At 42.6% G+C, this 22,018-nt stretch overlaps 1 protein-coding gene across 11 annotated transcripts in view; it reads left to right on the forward strand.

Moving 5' to 3' along the window:
• Nucleotides 1-22,018, forward strand: part of Mak (male germ cell associated kinase) — a 49,558-nt gene that overhangs the window by 11,079 nt on the left and 16,461 nt on the right. For all 11 annotated transcript variants that reach the window (XM_070024570.1, XM_070024569.1, XM_070024572.1 and 8 more), the window contains 10 exons: nt 444-757; nt 5,168-5,222; nt 6,507-6,628; nt 7,388-7,467; nt 10,448-10,580; nt 11,668-11,839; nt 13,574-13,741; nt 15,780-16,085; nt 18,701-18,873; nt 20,283-20,431. In XM_070024570.1, coding sequence (XP_069880671.1) covers nt 657-757; nt 5,168-5,222; nt 6,507-6,628; nt 7,388-7,467; nt 10,448-10,580; nt 11,668-11,839; nt 13,574-13,741; nt 15,780-16,085; nt 18,701-18,873; nt 20,283-20,431 — 1,459 coding nt within the window. In that variant the 5' untranslated portion in view covers nt 444-656. The remainder of the gene's footprint in view (nt 1-443; nt 758-5,167; nt 5,223-6,506; nt 6,629-7,387; nt 7,468-10,447; nt 10,581-11,667; nt 11,840-13,573; nt 13,742-15,779; nt 16,086-18,700; nt 18,874-20,282; nt 20,432-22,018) is intronic.

Genomic DNA, 22,018 nt, shown 5'->3' on the forward strand with positions numbered 1-22,018 from the left:
TTGAACCCAGGACTTCATGCATGCTAGGCAAGCATTCTATCACTAGGACACATTCCAAGCTCCTAATTTTAAGTTTAATATGCTAAATTAAGTATGATGCAACAACCAAATCAAAGAATGGGTAAGGCTTAAATAAAGACTTCCCAACATCTTCTGATCCATAGACAGACGCGCTATCCATTGCGCCCACCCAACATCTTATTTGGAATAATATAAATTATAGCCAATAAAAAGAAAAAGACCATACCAATCACTAAGTCAATACCAAATCTCAGAAAACAACACACATAATGAATTGCACAGGTGACACTGGGTCCATTGTGTGTGAACTTCATGTCACAGGGCACATGTGACTGGCTGATACCTGGTGTTTCGTTATCCATGGCTTCTTGTATTCTAGGTTGTTGGGACAAAAACTCCCCTTACTTTTGTCTTTCTTGCAGGTTGTTCATAAGAATGGAAGCAATGTTTACTTGGCGGACTCCTTTTACTGTGGCTGATGAACCTGCATAACTTTGAGGGAGACCCTGGATTTAATAATGACAAACCTTTCACCAGTGTAGCAACGGGAGCAAAGGCAAAACCCCACAAAAACAAAGAAGTGTTTGCATTTAGATTCAACAAGGGAGTCATTTCAATCAAGCACTTTGGCCAGAATGAACCGATATACTACCATGAGACAGCTGGGGGATGGCACCTATGGGAGCGTGCTAATGGGCAAGAGTAATGAATCTGGGGAGCTGGTGGCTATCAAGAGGTATGTGTATATGTGGGGGCGGGGGAGGGGGAGGCAGGCACGGGGCGGGGGCTGTGGCTTACATGAGAAACTCAGGTCTTCCTGTAGTTATGTGCTTGCTACAGAAGTATTTTGCAGCACACAGTAGAAGTCTAGTTTAGACCTCATGCTAGTTTGACAAAGTAACATGCTAATCTGAAAAAAAAAAAAGTGTGTGTGTGGGGAATTACCAAAAAGCTACCCCTGATGATCTTTGTTTATATTATTTTAATTTTCCATTTTGTCAGATACAAATGACAAAACAAAAAAATACTTTAAGTGCTCTGTCTTTTATGCATAAAACGTTCATACTGAAATTAAAAGTAATAAAATTTATTTTTCAAGTTTAAAGTTGAATACAAAGTAGAACCTGTTTTAAGACAATAGGCCTCCCACCAAAAAAAAAAAAAGTCAAATTGAATAATGCTGGGTTGCATATAGTATTTTCCTAGACATATCAATGAACTAAAGTTTACTATTATTTCTTTTTAATCTCCTGTATTTATTGCTATCCAACAAAATACCTCAAAGCTTAGGGCTTAAAATAAGAAGAGATATTTATTCGTAGTTTTTATGGGTCAGGAATGTAGAGGTGACTTAAGTGGGTTGTTCTGGCTTAGGGGGCTCATGAAATGGCTCTCAGTTGTCATCCAGGTTTCAGAAGTTGAAGGCTTGAGTGGAGCCTGGCAGTCTATGACCGCTGTTGTCATTTTCTTAGGAGTATGTCCAGAGGCTAGAAGCCTGAATTTCCGGTTGGCTTCTCCTGAGGCCTCTCTTGGTGGCTTGTCAGAAGCCATCTTCTCTTTGCTTTCAGAATATCTGTGGGTACATGTGTTTCATAAGCTCCTTGATAAGGACACCAGTGATTTCAGCTCTGGGCCTTTGTGAAGGTATCATTAAATTTTAATCACCCCTTAAAGGCTCCATCTCCAAACACTGTCATACTTTTGCAGGTTATGACTTTAACTTGAACGTTGCAAGGTAAGGGAGCAGCCATAATGGGCTGCTATACCAAAACAGACTGGGTGGCCTAAATAATAAATGTATCTACTTTCAATTCTGGAGACTCAAAGTCTAAAATCAAGGTGTTGGCAGGGGTGTCTCCTTCTGAAGGCTGGGAGAAAAGGGATCTATTCCAGGCCTCTTGTCCTGGCCCTGCATGGCCATCTTCCCTCTATTTCTTTATAGTATCCTCTATAGCCATTTCTGTGTGTCTTTTTGTAAGGACAGCAGACAGGTTGGATTAGGGACCATCTTTAATGACCTCACTTTATATATTTATTTACTTTGTAAAGACCCCAACCCCAAATATAGCCACCCTGACTTCCACACATCATGTTTAAGGGACACACTCCAACTCACACCACTCACTCCTCCCATGGGTGGCAAAGCTGTGCTGTTGTTGGCAGCAGGCCTCATTTTCTCCTCACCTGGGCCTCTCCAGAGGTTTTCTCAAGCATCCTAAGGACATGGAAGCCATCGTCTACCCTGGTTACCATGACTACCAAAGTATGATAATGTAAAATTTAAATGCTTCAAGTATTGCAAAAGGTAATGGTTTAAAACACATGTGTAAGGAGCTAAGTATAGTGGTGCATGCCTGTAACCCAAGCTATTTGGGAGATGAAGGTGGGAGGGTCACAGCCCAAAGTTGGCCTGAGCAGGAGCATGAGACCTTAGCTGAAACACAAAGCAAAAAGCAAAATGTAGCCGAGCACCAGTGGTTCACACCTGTAATCCTAGCTACTCAGGAGGCTGAGATCTGAGGATCATGGTTCAAAGCCAGCCCGGGCAGGAAAGGCAGTGAGACTCTTTTTTTTTTTTTAATATTTTATTTTATTTTATTTGAGAACATACTGTACAGAGGGGTTACAATTACATGGGCAGGATAATGCATACATTTCTTACCAAGCATTGCAGCCTCCTCCTTTGTTTACCCTTCACCTCCCTTCCCAGCCTCCCCCCTCCCCTCCACCCAATCATACCCCCCTCCCCCCCCACACCAACATTGTAAAGCTGGTTTTGACATGACATTTTGTGGCAGTGAGACTCTTATCTCCAATAAACTGCTCGAAAACCAGATGTGGCGCTGTGGCTCAAGTGGTAGAGCACTCGCCTTGAGCTGAAGAGCGCAGGCCCAGAGTTCAAGCCCCATGACCAACCAAAAAAAAAAAAAGCAAAATGTTACAGGGGCTAAAGTGTGATTACAGTGGCAGCAGGCTTTGTCTAGCAAAAGCCTTGAATTCACTCCCTAATATTACACCAAGATACATGGAGTAGATAGATAAAGAGAGACAGACAGAGAGATAATAGGTCAAATTAAAATATGCTTTTATGTATGCTATTCCTAGGGTTTGAACTCAGGGTACAAGTCTCTATCCCTGCTGGGCGCTGGTAGCTCACGCCTGTAATCCTGCTACTCAGGAGGCTGAGATCTGAGGATCACAGTTCAAAGCCAGCCTGGGCAAGAAAGTCTGTGAAACTCTTATCTCCAATAAACCACCAGAAAACCGGAAGTGGCCCTGTAGCTCAAGTGGTAGAGTGCTCGCCTTGAGCTGAAGAGCTGAGGGAAAGCCCTCAGTCCCAGAGCTCAAGCCCCACTACCAAAAAAAAAAAAAGTCTCTATCCCTGAGCTTTTTTGCTCATGTTCAGCATTTTACCACATTGGCTATAGCTTCACTTCCGACTTTTGGTTAGTTAGTTGAAGATAAGAGTCTTGAAGACTTTCCTGCCTGGGCTGGCTTCAAACCATGATCTTCAACTCTCAGCCTCCTGAGTAGCTAGGATTACAAGAAGGAGTAAGCCACCAGCATCCATCTTTAATTATATATTTTCAATTGTATGTCAAACTGCTGTATTTTTTTAAGTTTTAGCAATAGGCAGTGGGGAATACTGCCCTGTCTCATTTCAGCACTGAAATGAGTAAGCCATGAGCCCTCAGTTTAATCAAACTGCCTCATAAATTTATAGTGCCTGCGTGACCATCAATGAAACGCTGATGCACAGAACAAGAAGAGTATCTGTTTCCTGCGTGTTGCAGAAAGCATGTTACAGTAAGCGTCTCGGTGAAGTAATGTACTCTATGACCAAAAATTGTGAGGCCCAGAGAGGTGACCCAGTGGCTCTTCCAAGGCTGCCCAGCCGGGGAGCAGCCGTTGCATGCCAGACTTGTAGTCCTGCAGCTGCCAGTTCCTGACCACCTTCCTCACCTGCAACTCATGACCTTGGAGGAGCCAGATTATAATAATTACTGCACTTAATTCAGTAATTATAAGCTTCCTCAGAATTTTCTAGAACATCTCACCAGGAGTTATAATAGTAAATGAAAGAATAGGGCATATATATATATATATATATATATATATATATATATTTACTTTTCATAATCCAGCCTTTGAATTCTTATGCCTGAAAAAAACAGTTTTAGGACACAAACCCTGACTTTTCTCAACTCCTATCTTGTGTGGTGACTGAAAATCCATTCATATATAGTACAGAACCCTTATCTATTGTATACTTTGGGACATTATTTTACTCTCAACTTTCAACACTGGGACAGAAGAAGAAAGTAAAGAACAGAATTTGAGAAAGGCCTTGGAGTCAGTCCCAAGACTAAAATAGCAAGTGAGAGAGGGAGGAGGAGGAAGAGGAGGAGGAAGAAGAGGAATGAAAAGGAAGAACAAAAGAAGAGGGAAAAGAAGAGGAGAGGAAAAGAGAAGGAAAAATAGGAGATGAAGGAGAAGAGGAAGAGGAGAAAGGAAGAAGAGGAGGAGAGACAGGAGCAGGAGGAAGATGAAGAGAAGGAGGAGGAATAAGAAAAGGAGGAATATGAAGAGGAGGACCACAGGAAGAGAGGGGAGAGGGAGAAGAAGGAAGGGGTGGAGGAAGGAGAGAAAAGAAGGAAGGAGAGAAGAGGAAGGCGGCAACAGTCATTTCTAATGTTTGGTCACTTCTGAAATTTTGGCTGGTTTCATTCATTTTGCTTTATAGCTGAGGTCTTCTTATGTCAAGTTGACTAAATTTACTACTAAAATTTATGATTCTTCCTCCAGCCCCTTCCAAAATATGTATTTCATATTTACTATTTAAGTTCCAGAAAGAGAAGAAATGTGAAAAGACTCAGTTATACTGATTAAACAATGTTAAGAACTCACCCAGAATGGGAGCTTCATAACAGTTGACTGTGTGAGGTTGGAAAGTCAGACATGACACAGGCCTGGCCTCTATCAGCAGCTTGAGAAGGAGGGAAGTAATAATGTGTTTCTAAGACAGAGGAAGTGGTACCATCATTTCCCCAAAGTGAACCCCAGTAATAAAGGAAGAAAGCCATTGTGTCATTTGTATTTTGTAATCCTCAATCCAGAGCACTGAATATCTTCTTGTTTATTTCAGGATGAAGAGAAAGTTCTATTCTTGGGATGAATGTATGAACCTGAGAGAAGTTAAGGTAAAGTCTGAGAAATGAACAGAACTCAAGACCTAACTCCATCTTGTGCCAGACAATAGCAAAAAAAAATATTCCCTGGGAATAATTGGGAAGCATTCAAAGATAATGGTGTTTACATTTTCCTTCATCTTCCAAAAATAACTTCTCACAGCTTCCTGCTCTGATGTTAGTGGACAACAGAAATATGGCCTCCTATTTGAAAGTTCTCTCTCACTTCTAAGTCTTTTAGAGAAGAGCATTTTAAATTCAGACTAGCAAAAGAAAGATAACTTTTTAAATTTCTTTTCTTTTCTTCTTTTTTATTGTGAGAATACCATACAGAGGAGTTGCAATTACATGGGCAAGATAACGAGTACATTTCTTATCAAGCATTGTTGCCTCCTCTTTGTTTCCCCTTCCCATCCCTTCCCATACTCCCCCTACCTCCCCTCACCTGATCCCCCCCCCCACCAAAGTTGTAAAGTTTGTTTTTCGACATAACGACTTGTACATCTCATTGTTGCAATGGGTCCACCTGTATCCCTAGTTAAACGATTTGTTTTTGCCCTTCCCCTCCACAAATTATACCAACATCAAATACAGTGAAAGCAGGGGTTATACTGTGGGGGAGGGACATACAAAGCAACATAGAAATCATCTTTTTAAATTTACATACCATTTCCTATATTTTATGCTGTACAGCTTTAACAAGTATTAGAGATATTTCAATGGCTAAGTCAAAAATAAGATTGCCTTAATTCCCTCCCATCCTCCCTCCACACACACACAGAAAGACAGATTGAATTGATTGGTAGCTATTGTTAGCTTGATTAATACTTGCACTTAATATACATGTACTACTTGCTTTAGGTATTCTTAAATGTTTAAATTTTTTGTAGCTATTAAAATGTAACTCATGAATCCAGAAGCAACAGAAAATTAAAGTCATTATCATAACTACCATTGAATGAGATTTTTGCCAACTTCTGTTAATTTGTCTTAAGAATTTAATGCTTTAGCCAGATGTCATATCTCTGTAATTCCAGCTATGCAAAAGACTATTAGAGGGATGGGGAGATCCCATCTCAATGAGGTAGAGATAGGAAGATTACAGTCCAGACCAGCCTGAAAGGCAAAACAATATTTTTTTTTAATGCAAGACCCTGTCTGAAAAAGAACTTAGGGCAACAAGAACTTAAAGGCATGGCTCAAGTGGTAGAGCACCTACCTAGCAGGGCTCTGAATTCAAACCCCAGTACTAAAAAAAAAAAAAAAAAAAGAATTCAATGCTTTGCTATTTTGCAGTCTCTGAAGAAACTTAATCATGCCAATGTGATTAAATTAAAAGAAGTTATCAGAGAAAATGACCATCTTTATTTTATATTTGAATATATGAAAGAGAACCTCTATCAATTAATGAAAGACAGGTATGTATGTGTTTTATGAGAAATATATTTGTCCTGTTATTTTGTCCACAATCTCCTTGGATCATTTGAATATATTGCACTTTAGGACAGAGAAATAAATCATTTCAAGAAGTGGATTTGAATTAGCCTATTATTGTTGTTGAATGGCAACATTTAACTCTGGAAAGAGAAGCCACCACTTTTCTGGGATAATTCTTTAAAAGGCAAGATAGATATTTCAGATAAGCACGTCTAACATTTATGCTTTAAAAGGTGAATCTAGGATGTAGCTCAAGAGGTAGAGAACCTGCTTAGTAAGCCAGGGTCTTAAATTCAAACCCCACTACTCTAAATAAACAGACAAGCTGTAATAAAGCTGGTCTTAGGCAAAACTGTAGACATTTAACCTTCTGGTCAAGCATCTTAGGAAAAGTTAATAGAAGAATGGAGAAAGGAAGTCTAGGTTGGTGGCTCACACCTGTAATACAGTTCCTCAGGAGGCAGAGATCTGAAGATCTCAATTGGAAGACACGCACACATACATAGACACAGAGAGAAATCAGTTGCTGAGTATTTGTTCAGTACAATCACTCTTATAGATGAGTTTTGATAACACATCAACACAAATTTCTATTTCCACCTTTTGAATGCATGCACTTTTACACTGTAAGTCTGGAAATGATACCTCAGCCAGTATCCTGAGGCTAACAGAGGCAGGGGAAAATCTCTAGTGGCTGATTAACAGGATGTCATGACTGTTCATTTATCCATTTCTTCCAGAAACAAATTATTTCCTGAGTCAGTCATCAGGAACATTATGTATCAAATATTACAAGGACTGGCGTTTATCCATAAACATGGTAGGTATCTCGATGTTTACCTCTGTGCTGTTGAGTTCCCACACAGGCAACGTGTGTCAGCTGTTAAATAATGTTAGATTGTATACCTGCAAGTTTGGGGTATATACTTACATACATACACTTTATTGTTTTTCTAGCCCTGTGTAAAGCAGGATGTCTGCAATCTAGAACCATCTTTTTCCATAGGAGAGGTTTTAACAGTTTAAATCTTCAATCTGTTGATTCAGTCATCAGAAACTCATCCTGCCCCTCCTTCTCACAACTGTAACTGAAATGTCAAATGTGACTAGTCCTTCTTCATGAAAACACTGGAATTCTTTGATCCACCATGCCCAGGTCCTAACATTTGAATAATTAATAACCCAGTGCTGTTTTATCAATAATTTTAGCATTTGCATTTAGTCGTTCCTATTCTCTGAGGGAAATTAAAGCAGGTGTTTATTCTTTTCTTTGAATTTATTATTTAAGTGATTCATTTTTTTGCATATGTGTCAAACCAAAAACAATTGATAGTCCAAAACATAGAAATGGTTGTGTGCAGTGAGTCACGGATGTTAGATATTAAGTTGGGAAAGTGTGTGTCACACCACTGTGTGTTCTGACTGGGGACAAGTGACCACCACCCTGCCCTCCCTGTCCCCTTCCATCTCACATCCTCTATAGTCTCTCTGCCTTTCTCTTGCTCCTCTAGCTGCTGCAGGACACAATATGTCTCCAAAAGATGCCATTTAGAATATTGCCGAGTCTCTCCTCTCATTTTTTGCTAGTACTGAGGCTTGAACTCTGCGTCTCATACTTTCATTCAGCTTGCTTGCTTATGAGTGGTACTCTACCACTTGAGTCAGCTTTTTTCCTGGTTAATTGGAGATGGAACCTCAATGACTTTTCTAACCCTTGATTTTCCAGCAACTCAGGATTTTCCTGAGTTGCTAAAATTGCAGGCACGAACCAATTGTCGCCTAACTAGACTTTCCAGTTCTTTTTATTTGGGGTAGAACATATTGGAGATAAATTACTGGTGTCTTTTTAATTCAAAAGTCATTTACAATAGGCTAGAAACAATTGGTAAAGGCCAGGAATATATAGAAATAAAGATCATTGCTCCTCAGCCCATTTTAAATTGCCGAACATGATAACTTAATGTTTACTCATGCTGTGATTATCTTCCAACTGGCACAATTAAAGGAGAAATTAGGACTTTAAAACTGGCTAAGGCTGGGAATGTGGCTTAATCATAGAGTGCTTGCCTAGCATGCATGAAGCCCTGGGTTCGATTTCTCAGTACCACATAAACAGAAAAAGCTGGAAGTGGCGCTGTGGCTCAAGTGGTAGATCACTAGCCTTGAGCAAAAGAAACTCAGGGACAGTGCCCAGACCCTGAGTTCAAGCCCCAGGACTGGCAAAAAATAAAATAAAATGAAATGAAATGATGGTTAAAAATTAATTGCATATGAATTGTATAATTGATGATCACCTAGTCCACTTACAGTCACCCTGAGGAGAAGCCCCACTTCAAGTCTGAATTTCAGGGGTGTGTCTACTTTTCTTTCCTCTGGGTTTGCTGCCTCATTTTCTGTGTGTTGCCCATTAGTCTTGGTATCCATTTGTTCTATATATTGAATTGGTACTATAAGCATCATAATTGTTGGGCTGTTCAATGACATAGCTGTGAGTAGAAACTGAACTATTTTTTCAAGGTAACAGATGTCTGGTTTATTTTAAGTATATAATGTACTCAGCCGTTTAGAGGTTTGCTGTCTGGTTTTACTCTCACCTTACCTAGCTACTATAAAATATGCCCCAGAACTGAACTACTAACATAAGATAAATTTAAATGAAGAAATTAGTTAATCCCAGCTACTTGGGAGAAGGAGGTGGGGAGGATAGAGGTTTGAAGCCAGCCAGGACAAAAAGTTAGCAGTCAATAAGGCAGGCATGGTGGTGTGGTGGTACACACCTGTTGTCCGAGCTACATGGAGGCCACATGTAGGAACACCAAGATCTAAAGGCATCCGCAGGCAACAACAAGAGACACTAGTGGAAATAATAACAGAAAAAGAAGGTGGATTGGTAGTGACGGGGTGTATGGTTCAAGTAGTAGAACACCTGCTTAGCAAGCATGAGACCACGAGTGTAAATCCCAATATTGCTAATAAAATATATACATGTACTATACATATGGAAAGCTACACACTATATGTATAGCTATGTACATATATATGTATATAGTATATAAGGAGTATAGTATATATGCATATATACCATACCAATACATATATAGTATATATTATATATAATATAATATGGCACATATATACTATATATGTATGCTATATGTACTATATGCATATATAGTATACATAGTATGGTGTGTATGCTATTATACATATATTGTATATGTATATATATATAACATATAGTATATATGATATAATGTACTGTATAATATATATAGTATATATTATAAATATATAGTATATATACACCGTAGAATATAGAGTTCCATTTTTGTCTAATGTCCTTTACAATAAACAAACAGTTCTACTCCAGGAATCTTGTGTTAAGTCACAGTATGGCAGAACAGTAGAAAGGCCCACCACACTGACATTAAACTGACTGGGAAGTGCTTCTTGGCAAGCCCCTTTTCTCTGGACCTCAACCCCTGGTCTCCTACATAGTAGCACTTGTAGGAATGTGTGGAGATAGTCATGGTATGCCAGGTTCGTCCTTGTACCCAGACCTGCTTGAGTCACAGTAAAAAAGGCTCCTCAGATGAGTGGCTGTTTTAGTGTTCTTGCATGGTATGTGAACTTGCTTGCCAGATCATTGTGAAAGAAGGCTCCAGTCCAGTCCCTGCTTAGAAGAGAAGTGTGATTTGCTTAACACTGAGTTTCTATCACAGTAGGGAGACTCGATTGTCATTTACGAACCAAATTGTTTCAACAAGATGACTGATTCTCATTGTCCTCTGTCTTGCCAGGTTTTTTTCACAGGGACATGAAACCAGAAAACTTGCTTTGCATGGGTCCAGAACTTGTGAAAATCGCTGATTTTGGACTTGCAAGAGAATTAAGATCACAGCCACCATATACTGATTATGTATCTACCAGATGGTAATGTATCAGCTCCTCTGAGGACTGAGACTCTGTTGATATTTTCCTCTGATGAATGCATTCACTGTCTTTCTGTAGGTTCCACAGTGGACATTTAAAGCAAAACAGAGAAATTAATTTGATATTTTAGTGAGGGGGTAGAATTGGTCAGTAACTATTCTAATCCGTGAACTAAGAGACAGAGAAAGGATCTCATCCATGCATGCAACCAATGTGATTCCATACCCAAGTATGTCCCATAGATGATTTTAGGCACTGAGTACACAGCTGAAAACAGAAAAGAAACATTTCTGCTTCCTGCTGCTTATATGACAGCAAACATACAAATGAACAAGCTAAAAAAAAAACCTGCTGGATGCCAATGGCTCATATTTGTCATCTTAGTGATTCAGGAGGCTAAGATCTGAAGATTGAGGTTCAAAACCAGCCCAGGCAGGAAAGTCTGTGAGATGAGATTCTTATCTCCAATTAATCACAGAGAGAGAGAGAGAAAGAGAGAGAGGGGGAGAGAGAGAGAGAGAGAGAGAGAGAGAGAGAGAGAGAGAGAGAGAGAGAGAGAGAGAGAGAGAGAGAGAGAGAGAGAGCACTAGAAGTGGAGCTGTAGCTTAAGTGATAGAGTGCCAAACTAGAGCAAAAGAAACTCAGTGACAGCACCCAGGCCCTGAGTTCAAGCCCCAGGACTGGAACACATGCACACACACACATACACATACACAGAGCCAGAGCCATTATTGTCCACAGAGAGGAGTGGATTAATGGTATGAACACTTTCAAACTGATAAAAAGGGAAAGCATCCCTTTTGATGTGTTATATCTGATACCCATTTTCTTCCTTAATAATCTAAGCATGCTTATTTCCCTATCATTCATGTGAACTCCAGTTTCAGGCAACCTGGACATCCCATCTGTAGTTGTAACCAGCATCACGAATTGTTGGTGGTTGTGTGCAGCCTGTTGTACAAATGCCTGGTATACAGAAGGCACTGTCTGTACCTTGAATAGGACCCATGACCAGAGTAGAGCCCTATACCCACCTCCCTGAGAAATCTCACCCAGAGCAGCTTCTGTTTGGTTTTCTGTTCCCCAGGTATCGTGCTCCTGAAGTCCTGCTAAGATCTTCAGTGTACAGCTCCCCCATAGATGTGTGGGCCGTCGGAAGCATAATGGCGGAACTGTATACATTCCGACCTCTTTTCCCAGGGACAAGTGAGGTGGACGAAATCTTCAAAATTTGCCAAGTTTTAGGGACTCCTAAGAAAGTAAGTACTCATGTGCCCCACTTGCTATCACTTTTATTTCTAAGTTGCCTCTTGGCTTTCCATTTTATAAGCTTTGATTATTTATGACTGTTGTCTGATATATGCATTTTCAAATTGCTTTATAATTTAATGGTTTTTATCTTTATTTGCTTATTGAGGAAGGAAAAGGATTTATTTTTCTTTTTTTTTTTTTCCTTTTTTTATTGTCAATCCTGGGGCTTGAACTCTGGATCTGGGCACTGTTGCTGGGCTCCTTTTGCTCAAGGCTAGCATTTTACCACTTGAGTCACAGAACCATTTCTGGCTTTTTATGTGACTAACTGGAGATAAGAGTCTCATAGACTTTCCTTCCCAGGTTGGCTTCAAACCAGGATCCTTAGATCTCAGCCTTCTGAGTAGCTAGGATTGCAGGCCTAACCCACTGGTGCCCAGGAAAAGGATTTTAAGACGCCAGAATCACACCAGACTGAAGAAGAAAGGACCCATCTTTGTTAAGAACTTAAGAGAGCTAGGAACTAATGGCCTATAATCCAAGCTATTCAGGAAGCTGAGATCTGAGGATCATGTTTCAAAGCCAGCCTAGATAGAAAAATCCAGGAGACTCTTATCTCTAGATAACCTCTGAATAACCAGCAAAAAGCAGGAAGTGGAGCCATGGCTCAGGTGGAAAAGCACCAGCCTTGAGTGAGCATGAAGCTATGAGTCTAAGCCCCACTACTGGCACAAAAACAAAAACAAGAAAAAAATTCCATTTGGAGAGTCACTTTGCATTAATGGCCAGCGCTCACCACATAGTTTGGAGGTCACTTGCTCTACGTGTGTCTATTGGTATCAAGTCATTAACCGCAGGGGCCTGGACTTTCTCATCTCTCGACCCCTTGTGTCTGTCCTGCATGGATATTTTGGTTTCTTGTGGTACTAGGGTTTGAACTCAGCAACTTTTGCTTGCTAGACAGGCACCCTACCACTTTAACCACATGCCCAGCCCTTTTTGTTTTAGTTATTTTTTCAGATACAGTATTGTGTTTGTGCCTGGGGCCAGCCTAAGACAGCATTTTGCCTCTTGTATAACTGGGATCACAGGTGTGCACCACCACGACTGGCTTATTTATTGAGGTGCAGTCTCACCAACTTGTTCCATGGTCAATCCTCCCAACCTCCATCTCCTGAGGAACTGGGATTAGAGAGGCATGAGCCACCACACCCAGCCAGAAACTTGGTTTCTTGAACTGTGCATTTTTCGATTAATATTAACTTTCAAGCAGTAGCTTACTTTCTGAGATGTGTTTAGTAAGTAGTTTTAACTCTCTATAATTATGTCCTAATTAAATATTAGCATGTGCCTTGTCTCTAACATTAGATAACCAAATAGAGATGTTATGTTTTAACATAATTATCATCTCAGCTACATATGATTTTAACACTGGATTTGGTATATAACATGCAGTGAGACTGATTTGTTCTTATTTATTCAAAGTTGTCATCATCAAGATTCAAAAACAGACAAGAGCTTAACACATTGAAATTTATAAACGTGATTTCTTGTGGTGTGCCAAGTCTCGGTTAAGTCTTCTTTCTATATGGGTTGTGGAACCCGATAGTACATAAAGCATGGAATTTTATTTTTGCATTTGAGTCAACATGAAAAATCCCCCCACCTGAATGGTGTCTGTGTTATTCTTGCATTTCAGAGTTGATGCCTAAATCACGTTTCTCCTTGTTCTGCCTACACAGAGTGACTGGCCCGAAGGGTACCAGCTGGCATCCTCCATGAACTTCCGCTTTCCCCAGTGTGCCCCCATCAACCTGAAGACCCTCATTCCCAATGCCAGTAATGAGGCCATTCAGCTGATGACCGAAATGTTGAATTGGGACCCAAAGAAACGACCGACGGCAAGCCAGGTAGGACACATTTCCCTGGCGTGTTGTGGGCTCTTTCAATTTTCAGGTTTTCCCAATACAAGGATGTTTTCATTTCCAAAGACAGTGCGTGCTCCATTAGTTTCCCCCAAGGGGATGAAGCCCTAAAACCCCAAGATACCCATTGCATGTGATCAGTCGACTTTTGGTATATGTAAGATCTTTGAGAAAATTCTGAGACTGGCTATGGCAATGATTTCTATGTTCTATCATTCAAATGAGCAGTGTTTCAAGCGCTTGTTCAAGTATGGGGAAGGCCTTATACATCCATAAGAACCATAAAGAAAGGAAGGACAGATGTAAGGAGAGAAGAAAGGAAGAAAAGGAAGGGAGAGAAGGGAGGAACGAAGGGGAAGGAGGGACAGCCAGAGAGGAGGGGAAAAAGAGAAGCAAAACAAGGTTTGACTGAATGGGATCGCTCTCGATGATTCTGGGGTTTGACAGTGGTGATGAGGAAAAATTAAGACACACAGAAGGCTTTTCTGAGTTCTCCTTTGGTTAAGGGTGGGATTCCTGTTCACCGTGTCCATAAGACTGGACTGAAGACGTTCCTCCTCCAGCATCCACAAGAGGGCAACATTGCAACACCTGCCCTTTGTTGCTTTGTGACTAGGGCAAGTTTCTAGGTCTTTAAATGCCACTGATGGCTCCTGTCTGTAATCCTAGCTACTCGGGAGGCTGAGATTTGAGAATCGAGGTTTGAAGCCAGCCTAGGCAGGAAAATCCAGAAGTCTCTTAATCTCCACAAAAGGCCAAAGTGGAGCTTCTGGCTCCAAGTGATACAACCCTTAGCAAAAAAGCCCCGGGACAGCTCCTAGACCCTGAGTTCAAGCCTCAGGACCAACATAGAAAACAACAACAAAAAAGAAAGAGAAAGAGAGAGAGAGAGAAAAGAAAAGAAAAGAAAAGAGATGCCTTGGGGCTGGAGGAATGGCTCAAGTAGCCGAGCCCCTGCCTACTAAGTGTGAGGTCTAGAATTCAAATCCCACTTCTGCCAAAAAGAAAATGGAGAGAAGGATAATAACTTTTATTGTATTTTTATCATTTAAATGTAAATTCCATATGAAATACCTTGATTTTTTAAATTTTTAATTTATGGAAATGTCTCTAATGGTCATCTGGGAAAAAAAACAAGAAGCATTAGTGCAGGAGTATTTGAATAAGTAATTTGTATATTGAAATTTTTGCCAGTTTCGACCAAAAAAAATTTTGGGGGGGGGGTCCGGTCGTAGGGCCTGAACTCTGGGCCTGGGCACTGTCCCTCAGCTCTTCATCTCAAGGCTAGCGCTCTACCACTTGAGCCACAGTACCACTTCCGGCTTTTTTCTTTTTGCTTATGTGCTGCTGAGGAATTGAACCCAGGGCCTCTGGCATGCAAGGCAAGCGCTCTACCACTGAGCTACCTTCCCAGCCCCCCAAAAATTTTTTTTAGAGATACTGTGCTTTAAACTCAGGGCTTTGAAGATGCTGTTCTACCTAAGCCATGCCCCAGCCCCTTTTGCTTTCATTATTTTTCACATGTGTCTCCAGGTTTTCCTTCAGACTAGCCATGATTTTATGATTCTCTTACCTACAGCCTCCCAAGTAACTAGGTGCTCTGCCACACCCAGCTCGTTGGTTCCTATGGGGTCTCACAAACTGTCTTGCCCTGGTAGCCTTGGAACCTCAATCCTCCCCAGTAGTTGGGATTACAGACATGAGCCACTGCAGTCAGCCCAACAATGAAATGCTTAATGTTTCTCCCTGTGGCTGAGAGTAGTGTTACAATTTATAGAAAAGATCAAACAACAACGAAAAGATTTATAGATGGTCTTTATCCTGGGAGATGAGTTTTTCTTTTGGTTTCAGGGTAGCAGCAAGGTACTTCTTGCAGGGAAGGAGTCCCCTGTTGGGGTAGGGACATGTGAGGCCCTGGGATCAATATCCATTGTAATGGTGGACAATCGGTGCCAAGTTTGAAAGCCCGAGACATGGAGACGAACTAAGCCACCATCCTGTAAAACCTTCCATGCTTTCACAGGCTCTGAAGCACCCGTACTTTCAAGTCGGTCAGGTACTTGGTCCCTCCTCGCATCACCTGGAATCCAGACAGACTGTAAGCAAGCAGCTGCTGGAAACCAAGCCATCTCCAGCAGAAGCAGAGCCTAAGCCTCGGCCTGGAGGAGCTGAGCCCACTGCGGGGCAGCCTCAGCCAAAACACAGCCACCAACCCCTGCAGTCCATCCAGCCGCCCCAGACCACGGGGGTCCAGCAGCCCTCGAAGCAGCCCAGCCAGCAGAAGCCATCCTTGACACTGTTTCCAAGTATCATCCCAAATGTGGCTGCAGTGAGTACCTGCCATGTGGCAGGTGACGGGTTGGGGATGGGGCGGGGTGGGGGGGAGGACTGGGGGTTTGGGTCTTGGGCATTTCTGACAAGAGTACTGTGGTGGGGGTAGGACAGCCAAATAGGGAGACTTGCAGAATGAAAAACCATCCCTCCAGTCCCCATTAATTTCTAAAAGAATTCAAGAGAAACGGAATCCTCAAAACCAATCCCAAATCCTAAGGATTTTAACAGGAATTTCAAGTGGATGTGAACAGATTGTTGTGTTTTTGAAGTGAGAGGCAGGGTGGTGAGTCCTCTTCCTGTTCAATTGTGGAAGCTCATGAGGTGCCAGGTGATTGCTGGTATCCTCTCTTGGGATGACCACTGACAAATGTGTCTGCCCTGCAGCACCTTGGGCGTGAAATCCACCTTACACACGCTGACGTAATCTTCCCCAAGTCACCCCTGCCACCCACCCTCTCCCGAGGCACCTTCTAACCTACTGTTAATTACTGAGCATTGAGTTTATGGTTGATCTTCTGGCCCTTCCCCCTAGGAAGCAAACTCCACATGGTCAGGAATATTCTCCACATAGCCCCAGAGTCCCGAGTTCTCTCAATACATATTTGCTGAGTGAATACATACTTGTCTCCATTATTTTAAAACTACCTCTGGGATAGTTAGTGGAAAGTTCTGAATATTAGAAAATTCTTCCCTATATGGAGGTAGAATTTTGTTTCCAGTAGGTGTGTGTGTGTGTGTGTGTGTGTGTGTGTGTGTGTGTGTGTGTGTGTGTGTGTGTGTGTGTGTGTGTGTGTGTGTGTGTGTGTGTGTGTGTGTGTGTGTGTGTGTGTGTGTGTGTCTAGAGTCTGAACTGAGCACCTCATGCTTGCTAGGCTGGCAGTCCTAGCACACCACAGGCCTTTATATTTTAGCTATTTTTTCAGTCAGGGTCTCACTTTCACCCAAGGGCCAGCCTCGGCCTGTGATCCTTCTACCTACGCCTCCTCCATAGCTGGGATTCTAGGTGGGAACTACCCTATCCAGCTTTTAATAAAAAGCTTTCTCTCCTAGAAAGGCAGCCTTGTAGCTATTTGGCAATTGCCCTTGCATTACCTAGCCTCTTTCTAGGGGAAAGACCCCCAGCTTCTGCACAGGCTCTACATCATTTGCTGTGAAGCCCCTCACCCCCCTGCTTCCCACTGAGAATGACGCTGCCAGGACCAGAGGCAAGCAGTGCAGGCGGGAGTATAGAGCAGGGGGAGCCACTCCAGCACATGCCACACGGGGTTACATTTCTCCTTCTCTCCTTCCCTCCCTCCCTCCCTCCCTTCTTTTCTTCCTTCCCCTTCTTTATACTGAGCTTTGAAATTAGGAACTTGTTCTTGCTGGCACATGTTCTATCGCTGGAGCCATGCTTCCAGCCCTTAAAATGTACAATTTTTGGGCTGGGAAGGTGGCTCAGTGGTAGAGCGCTTGCCTTGCATGCCTGAGGCCCTGGGTTCGATTCCTCAGCACCACATAAGCAAAAAGAAAAAAGCCGGAAGTGGCGCTGTGGCTCAAGTGGTAGAGCGCTAGCCTTGAGCTGAAGAGCTGAGGGACAGCGCCCAGGCCCAGAGTTCAGGCCCCATGACCGGACCCAAAAAAAAAAAAAAAAAAAAAAGTACAATTTTTGATTCAGGTCACGCTGGGACACAGGGAAGTTTGTTTGGTTATTTTCATATAAAACCTCAGGAACTCCGCATAGCCTTGGGAGGGGCCCGCAACGTCAATGCACAGTAAGGGAAAGGAAGGGACCTAGGCTTTGTTGGGTTGCCACTACGTACTTGGAGCTAGCTTTCATTCTCTGAGTTACAGAACCACTAACCCACCCTGATGCCGACAGCTCACACTGGGTTAAGGATTCTGTCACTGGACATTTCTGAGTGCCTTTTTTTTTTTTTTAATTCTCTCACCCACTCAGTCAGAGCAACTTCCAGCCCTCTGACCACCCCCCCCCCATCTCACAGTCAATATCCTGGACACGATACCATTTTTATATTTTAGACTACATTTACTATACCTTGTCATTTGTTTGTTTGCTTGCTTGCTCTACCATTTGAGCCACACATCCACCTCCAACTTTTTGCTGATGAATTGGAATATGAGTCTCATGGATTTATCTTCCCGGGATGGCTTCAAATCTCCATCCTCAGATCTCAGCCTTCTGAGTGGCTAGGATTACAAGCGTGATCTGCTGGCACCTGGCTTGTACCTTGTCTTTTGGTTTTCTTCCTCATCTTTTTTTATTTTTTGGCGAGAGTGGGGGCACCTGGTTTGCTCTACTAGACCTTCAGCCCAGCCCTTTTCTGTACCTTTCTCTGTTTGGATATATTTAGGTACACTCAGGACTCAGTACCCTATTGTGCTGCGCAGCTTTGTAACCTAGGAGCAGTAGGCTCACATAGAACCCTGTGTAGTAAGTAGTAGGACCATCTAGAACAATGACATGACCACCCAAGGCTGCCATGTCTCAGAATATGTCTTTGTTGTCAATTGTCGCGGGAGAACTGGGGCCCTCAGTGTCAGCCAATGTCATGCTCCAAAGGCCTCTAGGAAATGTTGGAAGATGATGATGTCTGCTTTCCACTGCAGAAGCCAGCTGGCACACTGGGTCACAAAAATGGCAGGCGGCGTTGGGGTCAGACTGTCCTCAAGTCTTGTGATAGCTGGGAGGACCTAGAGGACTGGGACTACGGAGCCTCCCATTCTAAAAAGCCAAGCATGACTGTTCTCAAGGAAAAGAGGAGGAAAGACTCTCCGTTTCGGTAAGCGTTCTCATTCCTGGGGGAAGTGGATTGGACCACTCACTAATTATAATGAGTGTAGACCTTAAAAGACAAAGAGAACTAATATTTTCTTTGATGCAGCCTAAAACCTTTATGTATAACTCTGAAAAAATTAGAATCGTGACTCTCACAACAAAGGATGAGTGAGGGTGTGTGGCATGCGCTCCCACAGTTACTTTTTAAGATAGAGACTGGCCAGGTTCAGTAGCTCAAGCCTGTAATCTTAACTACTTGTGAGTCAAAGTCCAAAGAGATCACACTGATCAAGAGGGAGTCTTGCAAAATTCTTTGTGCCCAGGCAGGACTCAAACCACGATCCTCCGATACTCAGCCCCCAAGAAGTTAGTATTACAGACTTGAGCAAGAAACAGCATAATAGTTATCTTTAATAGGTAGACAAAAGCAAGATATGGATATTGACACTTATGTGTATGCTTATCATCAGTAGACAGTTACCAAATAGGTAGTTGCACTAAGCAGAGATCTTCAGCCTATCAGATATTCAGCCGTGGGAGCTAGAGTTTCAAATACCTGCCACATAAGAGTGTGTATTAAACACCAACAATGAAACAGCTTCAAGGAGCCATACAAGTTCTACTGAGGCTGCTAAGCTAGAGGGAAAGCTCAGCGTTAGAGCATGAACAGTCCCGAGTTCAATCCCCAGCCCCACCAAACAAAGAGTAAGTTAAGGGAATGGGTAAAAGCTTCTATCTGTGATTAAACTAGCAAGAAATGGTGAGTCTATGGCCCAATGGGGCAGTGTCCATTTTCCAGGGCGTGGACTTGGTGAGTGGGAGAGGATATGGTAGTATGAATTTGCAGGGAGTAACTGTGAACTTTTCCAGGCAATGGGGATTGGATGGTCCATCCGGGCCCCTGCAAAGAAAGAGGATGTTGACAGGGAGATGGGCAGTTGTTTATAACGCCTAGAGTATTGAGCAGTAAAAAACAAACAAACAAAACTGCAGCCCATCTTCTGATAGAGATGACTGCCTCACCCAGTTGCATTGTTAGGATGGCCTTAGGAAAGAGGCAGAGCTAAGCCTGGAAGGTGAAAGTCCTCAATTCCCACACAGGAACCAGGCTGAGGGAGACACGGGTGACACCCCCTGCTGGCACCACCCCACACCAAGGAAGGGCCCGCCTCTCCACACATCTGTTCCGTGTACTGGGGAACAGGGCAGCACATTCTGCACCGTGCAGAATACTGTCTGGTATTAGTAGTAATTCTGTATCTGGCCTAACGGGGGTGTAGGGAGATGGCATTCAGAATTCCTCTCAGCAAGGGATTCCAATGGCGTCACATTGAGTGGTCTGAAACACCATAGAGGGTAAGGAAGAACTTGCCATTTTAGTGCTGTAATTGCTACCTTACCTCCTCTCCCAAGGCTTCCGGAGTCTGTACCCTCAGGCTCCAGCTACTTGACTGGGGAAACCAAGAGCAAATCTTCTGCTATTGCCCTAACATCAGATGCTGAATTATCAACTGCTTCTACAGCTAAACAGTACTATTTGAAGCAATCAAGATACCTTCCAGGTGAGTAGATAGAATAAAATGTGCATAGATGGGCCAGGCTCTGATACAAGAACCAGTGACATCAAAAGTATAACCACAGGGCTCTTTGGTGGCTGTGCCAGTTGCCAAGGACTAATTGGACTTAAGGCCTCTGCCACTGGAAATCTAAAGAAATACAGAGCATCCAAAATAACAAAGATGATAAATATTCCCCAAAGTATTATCCACCCCCTTCCCTACTCAGAGCTATGCATGTAATGAATGCTACATTTTATGGAGACAATTCTGCACTCCATTACCATTTTTTATAAAAAACAAAAATGAATTTTGTAGGGGATTTTGTTGTTCTTACTGCTACCGCTGTTGTACTAGTCCTGGCATGTGAACTCTGGGCCTGGGCATTGTCCCTGAGCTTTTGTGCTGAAGACTAGTGCTCTGCCACTTGAGCCACAGCTCCACCTCCAGCTTTTTTTGGGGTCCCGTCATGGGGCCTGAACTCTGGGCCTGGGCACTGTCCCTCAGCTCTTCAGCTCAAGGCTAGTGCTCTACCACTTGAGCTACAGCACCACTTCTGGCTTTTTTCTTTTTTCTTATGTGGTGCTGAGGAATTGAACCCAGGACCTCATGCATGCAAGGCAAGTGCTCTACCAGTGAGCCACCTTCCCAGCCCTCCACTTCCAGCTTTTTGTGGTTAATTGGAGATTAGAATCTCATGGATTTTGCTTCTCGAGTTGGCTTTGAACCTCGACCCTCAGATCTCAGCCTCCTGAGTAGATAGGATTACAGACATAAGCCACCAGCACCTGGAAAAATTGTTACTTTTAATATGTATGTGTGGGGCTGGGAAGGTGGCTCAGTGGTAGAGCACTTGCCTTGCATGCCTGAGGCCCTGGGTTTGATTCCTCAGCACCACATAAGCAAAAAAGGAAAAAAGCTGGAAGTGGTGTTGTGGCTCAAGTGGTAGAGTGCTAGCCTTGAGCTGAAGAGCTGAGGGACAGCACCCAGGCCCAGAGTTCAGGCCCCATGACCTGACCCCCCCCAAAAAAAAAATACGTATGTGTGTGTGTGTTATTTACTTAATGAAGTGTGATGCATGTTACAAGATCATTTTGGCTGCTGGGCAGAGCATGCTAGAGACTCAGACAAAGAGACTTGGTGAACAATCATTGCACAATCATATCTGAATGGGAGAGGGTGATATTTTGTTCCACGCTGGAGGAAGCAGAGGTAGTAGCAGATACAAAGAACACATAATTTTGGTAGTAGAACCCATAGGGTTTGCTGATAGATGAGCCTCAGTGATAGCACACAATGAAGAGTCAATATGGACTTCTGAGTTCTTGACATGGTTGTTCCAGGAATGGGAGAGGACTGGGGTATAGAGAATTAAAGCTGCATCTGAGCCCATTCAACATCTGAGTCAATGTATCTAACAGACAACTAAGTGTGTGGAGCTGGAGTGTGAAGGAAAAGATCCAGACCATGAAAGAGTTTATGATGTGCTTACAATAGAGTTTTGTCCTGTAAATACAAATAAGAAGTCTTTGGATTCCATTAGCTCTGAAAGAGAATCAATTTTAAAAGCACTGTCTGTCTGTGTGACTATTC

Source organism: Dipodomys merriami, unplaced genomic scaffold, assembly GCF_024711535.1.
Source record: "Dipodomys merriami isolate MVZ:Mamm:240054 unplaced genomic scaffold, mDipMer1.0.p SCAF_16, whole genome shotgun sequence".
Lineage (NCBI taxonomy): Eukaryota > Metazoa > Chordata > Mammalia > Rodentia > Heteromyidae > Dipodomys > Dipodomys merriami.